This window comes from Diabrotica undecimpunctata, chromosome 6, assembly GCF_040954645.1.
Source record: "Diabrotica undecimpunctata isolate CICGRU chromosome 6, icDiaUnde3, whole genome shotgun sequence".
Classification (NCBI taxonomy): domain Eukaryota; kingdom Metazoa; phylum Arthropoda; class Insecta; order Coleoptera; family Chrysomelidae; genus Diabrotica; species Diabrotica undecimpunctata.
In genome coordinates this window covers 11,847,708-11,869,406 of record NC_092808.1, presented here as the reverse complement: position 1 = coordinate 11,869,406, position 21,699 = coordinate 11,847,708, and the positions used below count along the sequence as shown (strand labels likewise).

Genomic DNA, 21,699 nt, shown 5'->3' with positions numbered 1-21,699 from the left:
TTTGGTAGTCATCGGTTCTTGGTTCTCGAGAAAAAGAAAAAAGATTTCTGATCCTGGTTCAATTTTCTCCTCTACCCTCCTGCTCCTTCAATTTTTCCTAACAATTCTAAGTCTCCAGTAATTGAGCATGAAATTAGCGTACTAAGTTTTCGAAGATATTTAATGTTTTTTACTATATTTTATTTTATTGGCAATATGAGGTATCAGAATTAAAATAATTCTAAAATTACCGCTGTTTATGTAAGAACTTTTAATATTAATTTTATTTTAATTCACTAATAATTGTGAAAATAGACAATTTCTAAGCAGTTAGCTGTGCTGTGATGACGTCACTTGTGACGTCCGTTGAGCTTTCCATAATTTCCAAAGGAAACTGTGTATAACAGCGTGACATTATAAAAGAGAATGATGTTCTCGTTTTTATTACGAATTTTGTTATTACATACACCACTTTCGTGTGTTTTCCTTAGTTTGCATTGGGTTAAAAAATAAAACGCCCATACCAATAAACTTTTATTTTCAAGTAATAAATTTATATATTACCACAAGACGCATTTTACTAGAGATTCGTCAAATTTTAATGCACAGCAGGATCTATTATCTCTTAATATTAAATGTTTTTCGTTGCGCTTTTTAACTCCCAAACATATAATTGAATCGCTCGTTTCAAAAACGACTTAAGTAACTTTTTTACGAAATTAATTTTTTACCTCGAAACGCCTCTATATTAGAAAGCGTATGTTCCCAAAAAAAAATTACACAACTGCCATTTATTCTTACAAAAATAACGCCACATCCTGTGCTATGCTCATTAGGATGGGTCACTTGTATATGGGAAAAAATGTGTGCAATATTGTTTTGTAATACTTATAAAAGAGTGCTAAATGTAATGCTAATTTGACAGTGAAAAATTTATTTTAATTGAAAATTATCTTCTGCCTCCGGATTGACCTTGAAATATCAGAATTATGTGGAAAATCATTCATTTATTGTAAACGCGTAAAAAAATATGTGAAAGTTATCAACTTCTAATAGTGCTAAAATGGCACGGTTTTGTACCTAAAACTCACCTTTAAAAGTTTTTAGTTGTTCGATGTTATCTTCTGCCTCCGGTTTGACATTGACAAAATTTGATGATATTAACAAAAACGGAGTAAACAATTAAAACCAAAATTTCAAAGAAAATGTGTGTATTAATACAAAAAAGACAGATATTCAAAGAGATACTATAACTAAGTAGAAGCAAAATCCTTTTTGCTATCAAACTGCGGCATTACTCTGCGAGACTCCAACTTCGCCTTAATTAAGCCTTCTCGTTCCGATTTTGTACACAACGTAGTGGATGCTTCTGTTACAGTCTTCACAACTCTCTCTACTGCTTGAGTGTGGCAAGGTAGACGTAAAAACGACAATTCACTTTCCCCTGCTTTTGCAATGAAGGAATTAAGACTTTCATCAGATACTTTTCTTAGTAGTGGGGGTTCAGGTATTTCTTGTTGCCAGTCAATTAGATCATAATAACATTGTGCATCAAAGTTTATAGTTGAAACTTCGAATAACCCGATTATGTTGTGTTTTACTTTACGAGCCTTCAAAATACGACGTGCAGCTAGTTCCCTAATATGCTTTTGATGATCAGTTAACATTGCCAATAATAAATTTTCCGGATGCGCGAAATAACTATTTCTTTGTATCACAGGATCAATTATGGCTTTCAGTTCAGGTGAGAGGTATCTTGACATTGAAATTAAGGCCCATAAGTGTCGTGCTCCATCTTTACATGTGGGATGAGTCTTAATACGAAACCAAGTTGGAGCATAAACTTTCACAATATAAGTGGCTAAAATAACTAGGTTTTCTGAAGGAACCTTTGTCGAAGCATATAGACGAAGAATGCGATTAGCACGAGTCAACCATCTTGCATGGGACATTTTTCCTGGTGATTTATTGGCCAAGTGTTCCGGAAATTCTCCAGTCATAATCGCAGACACAATTCTATGTAGATATAATTGATCAGTACTTAAATCTTTCACTGTTACTGAGGGTAAATTACCACTAATTTTTTGAAATTCAACAATAGGATTTTTTGCACAAGTTTCTAAAGCCTTCCTCATTGTACCTGAAAAAGTCTGTGGTCCCTCTGTAGTGCCGTCAATAAATTGAAACAAATGTCGAAGTGGCAACTCGTTCATATGCAACAAACAAATTATCCACTGTAGGGGTTTATTTAACCGCGTTTCAAGTAAACTTACAATGCCACCATTTTTTCCAGTGTTCACGTTTGTTCCATCACAACCAACAGCTATTAAATCGTCAAGAGACATTCCCTCCATTCGATAATAATTAGCTAACGAATTTTCTATCGCTTTGGACGTACCAGAAGATGGAACAATATAACCCAAGAACTGGGAATCTGGTTCTTTTATAAGCGAAATATGCTCTTCTTGAATAACGTCTCGGTAGTTTTTGCCTCCTTGTTTTCTGATTACATACGTTTTATCTTTTCGTCCATCGAAGTATAGCGCATGTACTTGTCAAAATTTTCTCCTGCGATATAAGATTTTTTCTAGTTTTCTTTCTTTCCCTTCGTAACTTGCTCTTATCAATCACTGGCACATTAGATTTGGTGTCATGCAAAACTGCTGAAGCAATGGCTGCCGTGGCCCTATCAGACACCCCATATCGGTCACAAGTTTTGGATAATGTAGAATAATGAATAGTTTTTGCAGTTTTTTTCTTAAATAATTGTAATGGAGTCGCAATATTTACAGAAGTGGGTTTAAAATCAGAACACACAGATTCATCTGAAGATGACGTTGAAACATCGAGTGTAGACTGGTAGGAAGTTCCGGGCTCATATATGCTTTTTTTCTTTTTAGACAAGGCTTTTTCATTTGTCGCTTTTCTTTTCACAGTTTTTTACATTTGTTTTGTAGCAACGAAATATCAAATAGAATTTTGCTGTTGTGACGAAAATCTTCTAACTTTTTCGTTGGAACATTAGGATGTGATTTAAGTATGTTCTGGCACTTTAAGTGATAAGTTTTTAAGATTTGTGTTACTCTTGTATTTGAAACAATTGGAATATTTGTTTTTGCCCATCTTTCTCGAATTTTTATTGTCACAATGTCTGCTATTTCACAAAAAACAGGCTCTTTTTTAGTACCTTTTTTCGATTTCAGTTGATGTCTTGTCCAGTAGTAAAATTTCATCACGTCTTCATAAGTAGGAAGCATATTGTCTTTCATCTCACCGATTGCACCAAACAACGGACTTTCTAACGCTTTTCGAGTACGTTCCATTTCAGCGAAAACGAAAACAGATATACATAAAACAACGACTCCTCTGATAAGCAGCAGCTACACTAACTCACTGACTGCGTTGACGACCGAACACAAAGCAAATGCTGTCTAAATTTCAAGACGACGATGGAGGGAGGTTGAGAGAGGGAGAGTCTCGCGCTGATGCATTCATTTCAGTACAGTTGTGAACAAAACATCACTTTTGTTTGGTTTTGGGAATGCTCTCCAAGGTCTTAACTTTGCACAGATCTATACAAAGTGTAGTGGAGAAAAATTAAAAGCTGTATAAAACACCTTGAAACAAATTTTCATAAGCTCTCATTTTAGCACTGTTTTTCTTGATTTTGTGAATACTGAATGTTATCCCGGAGGCAGACGATAGTATTCAATTATTACAAAATTTTATAGGGGTTATAAATCAACAGGTACCATCGTTTTATCACTATTAGAACTGACGGATAGTACAACATTTTTTTCTCTCACTTTTTTATTAGTACACTGTTTTTCCCAATTTTTTGAATATTGAACGTCGCTCCGGAGGCAGATAATGATATCCAATTGTTTCCAAATGTTATAGAAGATTATAAAACAACAGGTACCATCGTTTTATCACTATTAGAACTGACGGATAGTACAACATTTTTTTCTCTCACTTTTTTATTAGTACACTGTTTTTCCCAATTTTTTGAATATTGAACGTCGCTCCGGAGGCAGATAATGATATCCAATTGTTTCCAAATTTTATAGAAGATTATAAAACAACAGGTAACATCATTTTATCACTATTAGAACTGACAAATAAAAAAAATATTTTTTTGACCCATCCTAATGCTCATGGCAAAAAAAACACCATAAGTCATTGATTATGTAGTTCTTACGCCGAATATTTTTGTGTAAGAGTGGTTATGGAGCGGGATCGCCGGTCGATAATATGACACAACGCCATTTTTGAAAGCCTTGTATTAGTTTACTGAGAACCGTTCGTAGATATCGAACCTGCGTTGTGGTGACGTATGTTTTAGTGTTTTAGAAACGAGCAATTTAATTATTCTAAGCTTAAACATGCTTAAAATAAATTTCTTGTTGAAATTATTGCGATGTAAATTGCCTCCAACTATTTAACACGATAGAAACTACAATAAAATTGACTAAACTCCAAAAACGAAATATTGGTTACATGTATTGTAAGTTTCTTACAAGTGCGTCGAATCTATCAAGGAGTTTCTTACGTTACTATTTCGCAACTACACCAATTTATTTATCTGTATAATTCGGATGCCATCGAAAGCATCGTTCAGTGAAGTCTTATATGCCTCTTCAAATGACTTCTTCTCACAAATCCTTTGTCACAAGTGCTGCATTTATATGGCCGTTCCCCGGCATGCATCATCTCGTGGATCTTTAGCGAATGGTTCGTTCTGAAAGCTTTAGTACATTGTGTGCATTCGAATGGCTTGACACCCCTGAAAAATTACAAACAATATAAAATTGTACTTAAAACAAGACGTTTACAATGATAAATTACATACAACCATCAAAAAAGTAATTAGAGTAGTCTATGGAATATACCTTATACTGACAGGAAACTGTTTCATCAAAATCCGTAATAATACACAGGGTATTATAAAGTAAGTTTTAGTCAATTTCCGGTATTCCGGTCCAAAAAAGCACGATTCGTCTCAGTACTGTCTTATAGACATATAATTTTGCTTTTCTTGAATCATTCTTTGATGTAAGTATCTTATCTAACGCCCCAATCATCGAATTATCAGGATATTTGACGAAGAGTTGACCGTAACTCCTCCGGAAGTTGCAGGAACCACAAATAAAGTGACGTTAACCATATTGCTCGAAATGAGTAGACCCTTGTATTAAAGAACTTGGTCCGAATTGATTGTGTGGTGCAATAAAATAAATATCATACCTAATTCGGAATCCTAGTAAATCTAGACAATCTAAGTCGCTCATTTATCTCAATAATGATTGAATATGGCATTAAAACTTGTTTCTAAGCAAAAATCAATACCAATTTGTCAGGTCTATTACTTACTTGTGTATGTTCAGATGATGCTGCAGCGTGGCGTTAACAGTAAACTTTTTATCACATAGATTGCAGCTAAACGGTTTCTCTCCGGTGTGGCTCAAAAGATGAACCTTCAGGTATGCTTCTGAATGAACCTCTTTACCGCATTCTGGACAAAGGCATCTAAAAATGAACAATGTAGCAATGTTAACAAAGGCATTTCATAAATAGTTATTGTTGTACGCCCTTCCTTGAGTGCTTAATTTTTTCTAAGAACGAGAAAATGCGCAAAATTAAATGCATTTAAATGTCTAAAATTTAAAAAGCACAGGAATTCAACAAAATCAGATCCAGTAGAAGAAGAAAACCAATTGGGAAAACTATCCTGCCCTACATAAAGGGTACGACAGATAAAATCTGCAGAGTTATAAGGAAAAACAAAATGGAAACTATATTTAACACCGACAAGAAAATCTCAACCATATTACCAAGATATAAGTCAAGGAATATACACCATTCTTTGTGAAGACTGCGACAAATCGTACATCGGGCAGACCAATAAAAGAATACAGGTTAGACGAGAAGAACATCGAAATGCCATCGAAAGAAAAGACGCCATTCCTAAAACAACATGTCATAAGCTTCTTCTTCTTCCTGCTTGTATGTAGTCTTTAAAGCCTGTTTCTTCTTTAATATTAGCCTCCTAAATTGTTTAAATTATCGCACCATCTTTTTCTTGATATTGTTCTGAAGCTATTTTCTTGTGGGATTTTAAAGTAATTAATATTTAAATGGGAATAAGCCACAATTAAAGGTTAAAGTAAGTTTATTGACGTTTGAATTTCCACTTCGGAAATCGTTCTCAAAATACAAACATTAGTTTAGAACAATAACAAAAAGCCAAGAAGACTATTGATAGCCAAGACTAGCTATCGATAGTCGAGCTCAAGTTATTACTAAAGATTTATTCGGTAGATGCATTAGAATAAGCGATTCAGAAAATATTGAAGCCAACACGTATACTACAGGTGGTAAAAAAGTCTCGTCAATGCTACGAAAATTACCCAATCCAACAGAAAAATTAAATCATTGCCTGCTAAGAAAAAGGGAACAAAAAAACAATAATTTTGGTTCTGCAAATTATGCAAGGAAGACAGAATGGTTGATATGAGACTATGTAGCGTATGTAGCACTTATGTCCACGAAAAGTGCATTGGTCTCACAGCCAAAGTCAAAATTGATACATTCTATTTTATTGTTTTATGTGTTAAGTTTCATAGTTAGAGATACAAATTTACTTATTGTAGAGTGGCCATACTGCCGACACCATGTTGGTAATATGGCCAATAGCAGTATTTTTTTAATTACGTCATAAATATTGTATTTTTATCAATTTTTGAAATATAAACAAATATACGAGGCATGTTTTTTGAGTAAGTACCGTTTTGCGATTCCGCCGCCGCAGCGCTACGGTCGGCGTTCCGCGCATGAGCGCTGGTTACCTACATCTCTTGTCTACGCACTGACGCCATTACAGTCTGATTCTTCATTGTATACTTGTTTACCCCAGTGTTTAAGATGCCTCCAACAATCGTGAGTCACGCTGATTGTGAAGTACGGGCTGTTATAAGATTTCTTAGTGCTAAAGGCGTAAAACCGATCGATATTCATCGTAAGATCGTTGAAGTTTACGAACAAACATTATGAGTGATGACATGGTAAGGAAAAAGGAGAGAGCATTTAAAGATGGCCGCACAAATGTGCATGATGAAGAATGGAGTGGGCGTCCTTCGGTCGTTAATGAAAATTTGGTGCAGAAAGTGGACGAAAAGGTGAGAGAAAACAGACGCTTTACAATTTCATCATTGTCCGACTGCTTTCCTCAGTATTCTCGTAGTGTTTTGTACCGCATTGTTACCGAGAACTTGAATTACCGGAAATTGTGTTCACGTTGGGTTCCAAAAATGTTGACGGATTTGCACAAAACCCAACGTTTAGGCAGTGCATTGACTTTCCTTGAGCGGTACCACAGTGAAGGTGAAGATTTTTTAGACCAAATTGTTACTGGTAACGAAACGTGGGTGGCCTACGTCACACCAGAATCGAAACAACAATCCATGGAATGGCGACATTCATCATCACCCAAAAGAGTGAAGTTTAAGCAAACAATTTCTGCCGGAAAATCATGTGCACAGTTTTTTGGGACAGAAAAGGAGTATTGCTAGTGGAGTTTCTGCCTCGTAATGAGACAATCAATGCATCGTCTTATTAGAACAAAAGACGTGGCAAGTTGAGTAAGGGTATCGTTTTGCTGCATGACAATGCCCATCAACATGTGGCTAATCACACCAAAGATCTCATCAAATCATTTAAATGGGAAACTCTAGATCATCCTCCATAAAGCCCTGATCTGGCGCCCAGCGACTACCATTTGTTCCAGCACTTGAAGAAACACCTGGGCGGTCAGCGCCTTCAAGACGATAACGAAGTCAAAACATTTGTGATGCAGTGGTTAACAAGTCAGGCGGCAGAATTTTATCAGGAGGGTATTCAAAAACTGGTGCCACGTTATGACAAGTGCCTCAACATTCACGAAAATTATGTAAAAAAGTAGATTAAGGTACAGGCTTTCCTGTAAAAATAAAATTATTGCCATATCTTTGCACGTCTTTTTTTAATTCCAAAACGGTACTTACTTAAAAAACACGCCTCGTATATTCAACCTTATATCAAAATATATATTTAGATAACTCATATAACTGTGATAACAGTTACTTTTTAAAAGACTTATATTTGGTCACAAATACAGACAAATGTTCTTCTTCTTCTTCACGTGCCATCTCCACGACGGAGGTTGGCAATCATCATGGCTATTCTGATCTTAGATGCTGCTGCTCTGAATAGTTCAATTGATGTGCATCCGTACCATTCCCTCAAGTTACGCAACCATGAGATTCTTCTTCTTCCTACACTTCTCTTGCCCAGTATTTTCCCTTGTATAATCAATTGAAGTAGGTTGTATCTCTCATTACGCATAACATGCCCCAGGTATTGCAGCTTTCGTGTCTTGATGGTTTCCAATACTTCCATTCTTTCGTTGATTCTTCTCATGACTTCGTTGTTTGTTACATGCTCGGTCCATGATATCTTCAGGATTCTTCTATACACCCGCATTTCAAATGCTTCTAACTTTTTAGCAGTCGACGCGTTAAGTGTCCATGCTTCTATCCCATAAAGCAGAGTCGAGAAAATATAACACCTTGCCAGCCTAACTCTTTAAGTCCAATTTTGTCCACCAAATGTTCTTAAGGTGGCCATATTAAGTGCACATACCTTAGTTCAAATAATTCAACCACTGAATTCAATGTAGATTCACAGAATCTAAAAATATTCCATCAAAACATAATAAATGATTAAAATGAATTCAAAATAGAATGTGCTATAGTAACAGAAAGAAACGACAATATTCATTTTAGGTATTTTCTTCCTATAATCAATTTCAAAGACTCTCTAATGCGTTTCTTCACGTTTTCTCGGTTGATATGAGAACCATTTTCTCCAACAAAACTTTTGATGTTGAATTCTGAATATGTCTTGTAGATTTGGTTGCGCTAATGACTTGGCGCACAAAACTAAAGGATCATTTTTTTATAAATATTTATTTCTATCCAATGACCTCCTACATGACTTTTAACATAATGTCATAAAGAAAACTCTACCATCGATGATAAAAACATACAAAAAAGTATATAATCTTGTTTATGATTAGAAACTGTATGGTACATATTTAAAGATATTCTAAAAATTAACTTACTTTTTAGCCTCTTTTTTCCAACGTCCTTTGTCCCCCATCAGGTAGTAACGTAAGTGTTTTCTTAGATACTCTCTGTCTTTGAATCTACGTCCGCAATGGAAACATAGATGTGGATCTACACCTTCTTCGTGACATCGAATGTGGTCAGTTAGTTTTTCTTTTCGCGTAAATGTTTTTCCGCAAAGATTACACTAAATTATAAAATATAAATGTATATAATATTATAACTTTTCAAACAACTACTACAAATTTATCTTTCAATGTTCATTACTAAGGAGAGATTTTTAGATAAACACATTACTTACTTGGTATGGTCTTTCCTTTGTATGAACTAGTTTGTGTCTGCTTAATGCTTGTCTTTGTGTAAATCCTGACCCACAAATTTGACATGTGTACGGTTTTATATTATCATGGATTGCCATATGATTTCTTAAATATTCTCTTCGCTTAAACTCTTTACCGCACAAATTGCATAAGCAGAGCTCCATTCTAAAATAATTAAGAGCATATATATATATATATATATATATATATATATATATATATATATATATATATATATAAGTTATGAATATTGACATTGAGAAAATCTGCAATCAAAATCTCAATGTGTTTCACTTGTTTTGAACAAAACTGATGTACATCAAAGTCTACAATTTTGCTAATACTCTTTAATCTAATACAGGTAAGTCGAAACACAAATTCATTAACCCACAGACCACTACTGTCCTTTTAAAAGGCAATCGATCTATTTCCTTTAAATTGATAACTTAAAATCCACAAGGAATCTACGTTCCTGTATTTGGCTGTATACCATATATTAAAAAAATTTATTAAAATCCTTTGTAAAAGGTATATATTTTTAAAAACCCAAACGGGCTATTTTAGACAAAACGTTTTCGGAATCCATCATTCCATCATCAGTGTCTAGGAGTACATGAATGTAGCCACTAAATACATGGGTAAAAACCCGTTAACAAATAATTAGTTACATTTGTTTTACATTATATTGTATAAATTATTAGGATGTTAAAGTTACCGTTGGATTAGGTAACATGGTGACATATGACTCCACGTTGAAGTTGCAAGTCCTGAGACGGTGTGTCTACGAGGACTTAATGGAAGCAACTCTTTCAGTTGCTTCCATTAAGTCCTCGTAGACACACCGTCTCAGGACTTGCAACTTCAACGTGGAGTCATATGTCACCATGTTACCTAATCCAACGGTAACTTTAACATCCTAATAATTTATACAATATAATGTAAAACAAATGTAACTAATTATTTGTTAACGGGTTTTTACCCATGTATTTAGTGGCTACATTCATGTACTCCTAGACACTGATGATGGAATGATGGATTCCGAAAACGTTTTGTCTAAAATAGCCCGTTTGGGTTTTTAAAAATATATACCTTTTACAAAGGATTTTAATAAATTTTGATAACTTAAACTTACCGTTGACAGATGGCGCCTGTGGGGTTTATTGTCAAACATATCGATCAAGATATTTCATCAGTTGCTGGCTTTAAAAGTTTGTTTAAGTACCGGCATAGCAGTGTTTTGTTTTGTTTTTTAATTAAACGTGGATGTTGATAATTGGAGGTAAGTTTTTTTTAATTACAAATCAAATGTGAGCGTTTTACATGATTTGCTAGTCATTGCTTTACTTACGTGTAATTATAGTGGAAATAATGCGAGTTTTTTAGAGTTTTTTGTTACTTTCTTGTGTACGGCCATTTTTGTTTTGTTCTTTTAAAAGGACAGTAGTAATAAGCACTACAAAATGGTTATTTTTTTATAGGAAACCGTTAAAATTACATGAGTTAATTGCAGAACTTGAGACAGAATAAGATTCCAACGCCTCCTGATGGTATAATTATTTTTCCTCCAGACAATGAAAATGATAATATAGCAGATTGCGATTCAGGAGACGAGGATATCACAACGATAGACCATTTACCAGGAAGCCAGCTGAGAAATGACGTGGAGATTATTTTCGACAATTAAGATCAGAGTGCAGAAGAATCGGATTCCGACGACGACGATGTACCTCTTGCCACACTACGCAAAGAAGAAACAAAACCTTCGATTATTCTCGAAAAACCAGGATCTGCACAATGGCTTATAGGTGATCTGTACCAGCACCCTAAAGATGTTTAGTGGAAACCAGAAATCGGATCTAAACAAAATCGCACGCCATTACAGCCCTACAGGCTATTTTTTGACGACAACCTATTCAATATGATAACAACATATACAAATACATACGCGGCACAAAAAAACTTGACTAGTGATGTTACAGATAATGCAATTAGGTGTTTTGTGGGTGTGCTTACTTTGAGTGGCTATGTGGTGTTACCAAAAAGATATATGTATTGGGAATCGTGATGATAGTCAGAATGAAAAAGTCACTGGAGCTCTATCGAGAGATAGATTTTCCCATATAATGAAAATTCTTCATGTGTGCGATAATAATAGTTTGGACAAAACAGAAAAGTCTGCTAAAATACGGCCATTATATGATGCATTGAATAAAAATTTTTAAATCACGCCTTTCGAACAAGAACATAGCCTAGATGAAGCTATGGTACCATATTTTGGAAGGCACCCTAGGAAACAGTTTATATGAAACAAATCCATTCGTTGGGGTTATAAGTCTTGAATAGGTACTCTCCATCTAGGATGTACTGTATGGTTTACACCGTATCAAGGCAATTCGGTGCAAATACTTCAATCATGCTTGCCAAAAAAGAGATTCCACCTTTTTTTTGATAAATTTTTCGCATCCATGCATCTACTAAATGAGTTAAAAACTACAGGTCTTTTCGGTATAGGTACAATAAGGGACAATAGAACACTAAAATGCTCCCTATTCGCTCCAACAGCTATGAAAAAAAAAGGAAAGGGGAACTTACGATTACAGATTAGATAAAAACAGAGGAATTGTGGTTTGTCGCTGGCACGACAATAGTATCGTCACAAATGCATTTAACTTTTGTTCAGTAAAACCACATCACCTAGTCAAACGGTTTTCTCATAAGGAGAAGAGACACATTTTTGTTTCTCAACCAAATATGATAAAGCAATACAATTCTTTTATGGGTGGCGTAGACCGCTGTGACCAAAACATTAGTCTTTACCGGATCTCTATAACAGGGAAAAAATGGTACTTTCCGCTAATAGTACATGGAATTGACATGGCTATTCAAAACGCGTAGCAATTGGACCAAATAGACGGAGGAAGCCTTATTCAGCTTAAATTTAGAAGGCAAATAGCTTGCAACCTTCTGGAAACCTATAAAAAAGATACCAAACGCGGCCCAACAAGACGGAATCCCAACACGGTCTTACATTCAAGATATGATTTAATTGTTTATTAAGAAAAACAATCTCGTTGCTGACTTTGCAAGAAAAAAGTTTTAATTTTTGTGCGAAAAATGTATAATACCCTTACACGATAAACAATGTTTTAAAGATTTCCATACTTTGTAATTATTTTTGTATTAATAAAGTTTTACTTTCTAATATATACTGCTTCTTACTGCTGTTCTTTTAAAAGATCCTGACATATTTTTACAGCTAATGCAAAAAATATTATTTTAGTATTTTTTGTTAAATAAAACACATTTCCTTATATTTCCTTTAATAAAGATGATATTAAAAAAAAATAGTTTCAGTAATATGTGAGTTTTGCTCAGTATATTTAAATGCAATACCCTGTATTTTATATCACCATCATAAACTTATACTTTTAATTTATAGATATTTTAAATTGCAGTAGAAAAAAGAATCACAAAAATTGGTTACCCTGTATATAGATTGTTCATATTAAAGAAAAAGATGCAAAATACTAATTTAGGGAAAATAACAAAACAAGAAAGTACTTACCTTTTCTTCTTTACTTTGGGAACATCTGCTTTCACCTCTTCCTGTGGCTCCGTAGACACTTCCACTTCCTTCTTCGGCTCATCTTCGACATTTATAGCTTCATTTTCATCATTTACCCCTGGTGCTGCCGGTACTACCGCTGCAGATTCAGCTGCCGTTTGATTATCGTCAAAATAGATCATTTTATCCCGCTCAGTTATTATAGAAGAATGCTCTTTTGTAGTTACTTTCGGATGAACTTTTTTGATGTGTTGAATTATTTGATTTTTTCTGACAAATAATTTACTACACAAATTGCACTGGAAGGGTTTTTCGCCTAAAAAAATTTTAACACATTTTTAGTTTAGTATCTTTTCTACAAACGGGTGATTGATTATTGTGAGGAAGCTCAGTAGATCTGTTATAGTGAAATATACACAAAAAAAAGTTATTTATAAAAAATTGTAGATAGCTTTAAACTCTGTATTTTAAAATTAGTTACAATCTTACAGGGTTTTTCATAACGGCGTGCCAGATCAAAGTTAAATATTTTTTAAATGGAGCATCTTATATTTTATTCTAAATTTGAAATCTTCGTTTTTAATCACAGCAATATTATATGAAAATCGTATTAAGTTGAGTAATGGATAGTGATATAAAATACATGATGATCCATATACAATTACCAAGAAAATGATATGTAATTGCATTTTGACTTACATTGGATTCTATGTAATGAATATTATCAAAATAAATCATTTTTATAATTTTTGACTATTATTAAAAACTATGCTTGCAATAAATCATTGTTCCCATAAAAAAATTAATTATACAGGGAGTTAAACTTGATATGATATTCATGTAATATTGGTTACAACTCTATATTGCCATGATAAAGAACTGAAGCAGATTTCAAATTCAAAATAAGATACATGGTGTTCCATTAAAAAACAACTTTGATCTGGCACACTGTTATAAAACTTATATCCTGTAAGACTGTAACTAATTTTAAAATTTGGAGTTTAAAGCTACAGATTTTAACAGATCTACTGAGCTTCTTCATACTAATCAATGACCCTGTATATAAAAATTTATAGTATCTTATATTTACCCTACTTTGCTCAATATTACAAAGTAGAATAATAATTTCATTATATAGAAGGGCCAGAAGTTTTACCCATTTGGATTTCCTCTATTGATTTATGTCGAAGATCAAAAATGTTAAAACATATTATTTTTATAAAAAGTAAAATGATTATTTAAATAAATGATCTATTACAAATGCCATATTGTATTGTATTGTACAGTTAATAATATTTACCTGTGTGTGTTAACATATGCCTATCAAGGGTTGATTTCTGGGTAAACTTCTTATCACATCCTTTACACTCATATGGCTTGATCCCCAGATGTATTTTCATATGCCTCCCCAATGCCCCATACCTTGAAAATTTTTTGCCACATGTTTCACAGCGACAATTCTCTACCCTTGATTTACTTGAATTTCCGTTTTTTACGGATTTCCTCGATTTTGATGGTCTGCAAATATTAAATTCATCAAAATAATCAATGCAATTCTGTCAATATTATTATTGATTTTTGATCAAGAAAGCGAAAAGATCTTTCAAATATTGCTAATATTTATGTTACAGGAAAAAACAATACAAGGTGCATCAAACTAAAGTGATGGCAAAAATTAAGTCATGAGATAAATATACCACATTCATCTTGAGCATTAGCAGTTCAATAAGTAGCAGGATCTGATAGTTGGGTAATCGACAAATGGCAAACTACTAAAAATATCAATCAACTCAAAATTAACGGAAAAGCATTGATAAAGAAAAACTGATACCGTAAGAAAGATAAAGCTCCTATAGCTACTGTTAACATAACGTCCTGTATATGTGTTCATAGCTTGTACATTGATAGACGTATTAATATCCAAGAAGAACAGTTTTTGTTTGGTGCAGATGTAAAAGAAAACCATTGCAGAACTAGAAATAATAAGAGACTATCTTAGAGAATCATATTCAGCATGATGTTCCTTTGTAATTATCTCTGGAAAAGAACACCATGAGCCCCCTCCAACTACTTTCTGTCACCAGTTTCATTACCAAAAAGAAAAGACAAATCCATTAGGAAATTGATTATTGTTACATTATGCTTTACAACTGGACAATTAATGTATTCCAGTCAAAAATATTAAATGGAGAGAAGAAAATATAACCTTGGAAGCAACAAAAATTACTTTTCAAAAATAACAGTTGAGAATGTTCTCCAAAGCATTAAAAGTTATAACACCTATATTTAAATCTGGTAATGCTGGTATCGTTGAGAACTATAGGCCTATATCTGTCATCTATTCAATGGCTAAGATATTCAAGAATGTGCTTTATAACAATATTTTGAATTATTTGGAGATAGGTTCTGCACAGAACAACATGGTTTTTTACCAGGGAAGTCCACTGTGTCAAATTTGTGTGTTTTTACAAGTTTTGCAGCAGGGGCCATAAATAATAAAACTCAGCTGGATGTACCAAAGCTTTTGATAAGATTGATCACTCTATACTTATTGAAAAGCTAAGCAAATTTGATTTTGATTCAGAAGCATGTATGTTTATGAGATCATATCTTTCTGATAGGTTAAATCAAGTTAAAGTGGAGAACAGTTTATCTAAGCCATTTATGTCAACATCAGGTGTACTACAAGGTAGCAACTTGGGTCCTCTTCTGTTCGTTATATTTATTAATGATTTGCCTCATTGTGTGAAGTTTTCAACAAGCGATTGTAAGATTTTTCAAAAAATTTCAACTCTGCAGGAATCTGAAATGCTGCAATGTGAGCTGAACTCAGTAAGTCAATGGTTCGATGATAACAAAATGTTTCTAAACTTCGAAATGTCATGTTTTTACTATCACTCGAAAAACGCAATACATGCAGAACCAATACAACATTTCTAGCACTGTACTTGGAAGAAAGAACCCTTGCAAAGAAATTGGAGTAATGCTTCAACAAAATTTGAGATTTAATGAACATTATTTGATCATCATCGGAAAGGCATACAGAACTCTTGGCTTCATAATTCGTAATTCAAAATTTTTTAAAAGATTTGAAACTCTAATATCATTATACAATGCACTGGTAAGACCTCACTTGGAATATGCCACTATTATATGGGCACCACAAGCCTAATACAATGTTGATTAGATTGAAAAGGTTCCTTATGTCAGAAAGTTTGGTATCTATCAATGCATGATTTCCTATAATGCTATGTTAACTTGTTTTAAAGTTCAGCGACTGAATAATAGGAGAAATTTTCATTCATATACTAAGATATTCGAGAATGTGCTTTATAACAATATTTTGAATTACTTTATTATATTAAAATAGATAACAAATGGCTGTTTTCAACTAATAAGACTGATTGTTCACCAATAAATAAAATGTTAGAAGAATGTAACCATGTGATAATTAACTGTGATATAGTCTTAAATTATTCTGTGAAACAAATAAAAGTTGCTTTTGAAACAAATTTCTAGTCTGCAAAAGTTGTTGTCTTAAAATTTAATTTAGTTGTATAGTGTTTTTTACTTGTTTTTATTCTGTCTAGGTCTAGTTTTTAATATAGTTTAGTTTTTAGCAGTAGTAAGCACTCTTTTAATGTAATAACAATCATTTTGTGTTTTAAAGGAGGTTAAAAAAACACCCTTAAAGCAAATAATTTAAGAAAAATGTGTATATGTGCCAATTATGTACTTTAAAAAAATACTGTTATGCACAGGTGTACTGTGTCCTATACACAAAAAGGGAGACATGATGGTGTGTGATAATTATAGAGGCATCACTCTACTCAATATGGCATATAAAGTGTTGTCCAACGTATTGTACAAAAGACTCCTCCCCTACGCCGAACAAATAGTGGGAGGATATCAGTGCGGTTTCCGTCCTAATAAATCAACAACGGACCAGATATTTACAGTAAGGCAGATCCTTGAAAAAACCCTAGAGTTCGGCGTCGACACCCACCACATATTTGTTGACTTCAAAGCCGCATACGACTCCGTTAATAGAAATAAACTTCTACTTGCTATGGTAGAATTTCGCATTCCATTTGATCTTGTCCGGTTAACTGAACTTACACTCACAGGTGCAGAGAGCATGGTAAAAATCCAAAACGATCTCTCAAGACCCTTCCATTGCAAAAATGGACTAAGACAGGGTGATGGACTATCGTGTCTCTTATTTAACCTGGCATTAGAAAAAATAATTCGAGAGTCGCAGATTACTACGAATGGTACTATCTTTAACAAATCAGTACAAATTGTCGGATACGCAGATGACATAGACATCATAGGTAGGTCCACAGAATCTCTGACTGAAGCATTTCGGTCGTTAAGAGCATCTGCACACAGAATGGGACTAAATATAAATGTTCAAAAGACCAAATATATGTGTTGCACTAGGTCAAGCAACCCGACACCTACACGAATAATAATTGATGACCTAGAACTGGAAGGTGTTGACACCTTCATATACTTTGGGTCGCTGCTAACCAAAGATAACAACGTCAGTGAAGAAATAAAAAGAAGAATAGTGCTCGCCAATAAGTGTTATTATCGATATATATATATATATATATATATATATATATATATATATATATATATATATATATATATATATATATATATATATATATATATATATATATATATATATATAATCGATATATAATCGATATTTTTACCTCTACCAAAAAACAACAATCCCAAATCATGTAATGATTATAGATTGATAAGCCTAATGTGCCACCCTTTAAAGATTCTCTTGAAAATTGTTCAAAACCGAATTTATAAGAAATGTGAGGAGCAGATAGATGAAACTCAGTTTGGCTTCAGAGGAGGCATGGGTACAAGAGAAGCATTATTTGCGTTGACGGTACTCTTGCAGAAATGTCGGGAATATAACAAGAGTACATATGTATGCTTCATAGACTTTAGGAAGGCCTTTGACCGAGTGCAGCATATGAAGTTAATAGATGAATTAAAAAACATCAATTTAGACAAAAAAGACATTGAGTTTATTAAGGCTATATACTGGAACCAGAAAGCAGTAGTAAAGGTGAATGATATAGAAACAAATAATATACCGATTGCGAGAGGGGTTAGGCAAGGATGCGTCTTGTCTCTGACGCTTTTCAATGTGTACTCACAGGTCATATTCAGAAAAGCCTTATGGGAAAGAAAAGAGGGAATAAGAATTGGTGGAGAAATCATAAACACCATGAGATTTGCAGATGACACGGTAATTATGGCTGAGAGTATAGAAGAACTACAAACTTTACTAGATGCAATAAATAGTGAATGCATTCAAATGGGACTTGACATCAACACAGATAAGACCAAATTTATGATAGTATCAAGGAGTCCAATAAATAATGAACAACTAACTCTTGGTGGACAGCAAATAGAGAGAGTGACAAAATATAAATATCTGGGAGCTTACATCAACACAGAATTAGATCCAGACCAAGAGATCCGGGTACGAATAGAAATGGCAAGGGCAGCGTTCTTAAAATTCAAACAATTGTTCTGTGACAAAAATCTGAATACTGCGCTGAGACTGAGGTATGTTGAATGTTACGTCTGGTCGCAACTATTGTACGGGGTAGAAACATGGACACTAAAAGCGCAAATAGTTAAAAAGATTGAAGCCTTTGAACTTTGGATATACCGGAGAATGTTGAGAATTCCATGGACTGCCAGGGTCACCAATGAGGAAGTGCTGAGAAGGATGGGTCGAGACAAAAAATTGTTGAGAACGATAAAAGTACGCAAGACTGCATACCTTGAACACATACTAAGAAATAATAAATATAGTCTTCTGCAGGTCATGGCAGAGTCGATGGCAAAAAGGGAATAGGTAGAAAGAGGAAGTCATGGCTGCGAAATATTCGAGACTGGACAAACATGACTGTAGACGAATTATTCCACGTTGCAAAAGACAGAGAAGCTTTTAAAAATGTGGTCGCCAACCTCCGTTAATGGGGACGGCATAGGAAGAAGAAGAATAAGTGTTACTATGGCTTAAGAAGACAGATGGCCTCAAAAATGCCTAGAAAAATTAAACTGACTGTATACAAAACACTAATAAGACCAGTGCTAACATATGGTTCAGAAACTTGGACACTAACACAGAATGACCAAGAATTGCTCAAACGTTTTGAGCGAAAAATACTAAGACGAATATATGGAGGCATAAAAGAACAAGGTTTGTGGCGCAGGTGTTACAATTTTGAGTTGTATAGAAGATTTGGAGAACCTGACGTTGTAAAATTCATTAAGGTAGCACGCCTCAGATGGATAGGTCATGTAATCAGACGAGAGGAAGATGCCATAGTCAGAAAAGTTTTTGACCGAAGAGGGCCGATAGGACAATGAAGAAGAGGAAGACTGAGACTTAGGTACCAAGACAACCAAGAAAATGATTTGAAGTCTATCGGAATTAGAGCATGGAGAAGAGTTGCCAGAGACAGGGGCGAATGGAGGATTGTTCTGAAGAAGGCTTTGGCTCATAAAGAGCTGTAACGCCACTAATGATGATGATGATGAAACAAATAAAAGTTGCTTTTGAAACAAATTTCTAGTCTGCAAAAGTTGTTGTCTTAAAATTTAATTTAGATGTATAGTGTTTTTTACTTGTTTTATTCTGTCTAGGTTTAGTTTTTAGTATAGTTTAGTTTTTAGCAGTAGTAAGCACTCTTTTAATGTAATAACAATCATTTTGTGTTTTAAAGGAGGTTAAAAAAACACCCTTAACGCAAATAATTTAAGAAAAATGTGTATATGCGCCAATTACTCAAAAAAAATACTTCACTTATATTGTAAAAAAAACTAAAGAATTTTTTATTTTCCCACTAATTTGTGAAATATAGACTTACTTAAATTCATCATCTTCATTGTCATCATCTTCAGTATCATCATATTTACCATCATCAGGAAAGTAATCATCATCACTTTCTTTTTCTTTGGTTGTTAACCATTTTTCTAAATATTGTAAACTACTTCTACAGGTCTGTATAAAGCTAGAGATGTCCTGGAGTTTGTTTGAACATTGCATACACACAAACTGAGGGAATCTATCTTCTTTTTCAAACTTAAAATATAATATAAAAATCAATAAATCATTCAAAATATAATTCAAAAATTGTGGTACAGAATATAGGCAACAGAATAGTGAGACAATAAGTGAAACTTAAATTGTATGTGATACTAAGGGAATGAATGTAATAAATCACTGTAACAGTCCACTCCGTAGATGTATGTATTTAATAGGTGTGCAGTTTATTAAGTACATTAATTTGTTATGAAAAGTTATAGAAGGAAGGCTTAAATACCTATCAATGATGAAAAACATAGCATAATAATAAAAATACATTTCTTCAAGAAATGCCTCCAAGAAGAAAAAGCCTTTGAAAAATTATATAAGAATTAAACTTAAGGTAGGAAAAGCATGATCAAAGGTCTTAACTACTCAACAAGATGAATTGTATATATCGACAGTGAAATTATTTAAGAAAAATAAAAGATTTCTTGGATCAAATTAAGAAATTACAATATAGCCAATTAATCAAATAGACCATGGGCTCATAGATGATAAACATATATTATGAAAGTATTAGAGATATTTGGAAGCATAAAAGAATTTAAAACGAAACAAGTAAAATCTACAAATAATAAAACAAACTATACTATACTATAATACAAAAGTGAAAAGATATAAAGGTATACTATTAGAGAATGACAATATTACTAAAACATTCAAAGAGCACATTGAAGGGAAATGTATAAGCCAAAAAATGGTAGGGGATATAGAAAGCAGATGAAAACAGCTCAAAAGAATTAGTATTATCAACACAGACTGGAAAGACTGTACAATATAAGTTGATGACAAAAATAACACCAGAATAAATAAGTAGTTTAACAATACACAATATTAAAGTAGAGAAGCATAAGGCTGAAAAACGAAATGAAAAAGATAAAAGTGATACTGATGGAACAAGGTTAACCACGGATTTTTACAATGAAATAAAAAGCAAAACAAATATGAAACTAATTAGATGTTAATAAAAATACCAAAAAAAATCAAATGTATTCAAAATACAGATAGACTAAAATGGATAAATACTCACAATAACCAACTGAGAGTCAAATAGCCTTTATATATTGCCCAAAAAGAGTTAAAATAACAGCAGGAAGCAAGTGCTCTATGATAAGAGCTAACAGAAGAAATAACTGAGAAAAACTTAATATAAGTTAAACAAACAGTGTTACTGCAATACATAGAAATACTTTTTGGATCAATTGCATAGCAAAAATTTAAAGTATTAGTTAATTTACCTTTAATTCAGTTAATTGGTTGTATATATCATACAAAGAGGACTTTAATTCTGCCTTTACATTATCTGAACCCAAACAAGCTCGACACAGAGTGGCTATATCCGTATTTTTCGGGATTTCTCTGGTATCCATATTTTACATCAGACAAAGAAGCTATTTAACTCAAACAAATACAATAGAAATTATTGTCGGCATATCATCTCATCATAAACAAATAAATAAGTTGTACATAAATATTTTGACAATAATTGTCAATTGCCGACTGACTGACAAATAATGACAATGACAAGTG

At 33.4% G+C, this 21,699-nt stretch overlaps 1 protein-coding gene across 1 annotated transcript; it reads right to left on the bottom strand.

The window, feature by feature from the left end:
• Window positions 1-500: 500 nt before the first annotated feature.
• Window positions 501-21,662, bottom strand: LOC140443131 (uncharacterized). The gene is made up of 8 exons (XM_072534217.1): window positions 21,408-21,662; window positions 19,949-20,163; window positions 14,329-14,546; window positions 13,029-13,344; window positions 9,445-9,628; window positions 9,140-9,330; window positions 5,353-5,508; window positions 501-4,765 (listed from the first exon to the last, which is right to left on the bottom strand). The coding sequence occupies exons 1-8, from the start codon at window positions 21,537-21,539 to the stop codon at window positions 4,597-4,599; spliced, it is 1,581 nt and encodes a 526-aa protein (XP_072390318.1). The 5' UTR covers window positions 21,540-21,662; the 3' UTR covers window positions 501-4,596.
• Between the last annotated feature and the right edge of the window lie 37 nt (window positions 21,663-21,699).

Coding starts and splice junctions, on each gene's coding strand:
- LOC140443131 (XM_072534217.1), bottom strand. CDS start 21,539: ATGGATACCAGAGAAATCCCGAAAAATACGGATATAGCCACTCTGTGT. Junction 13,345..14,328: donor GCATATGTTAACACACACAG/GTAAATATTATT, acceptor AAATTTTTTTAG/GCGAAAAACCCTTCCAGTGC. Junction 9,331..9,444: donor CAAAGGAAAGACCATACCAA/GTAAGTAATGTG, acceptor TTTATAATTTAG/TGTAATCTTTGCGGAAAAAC.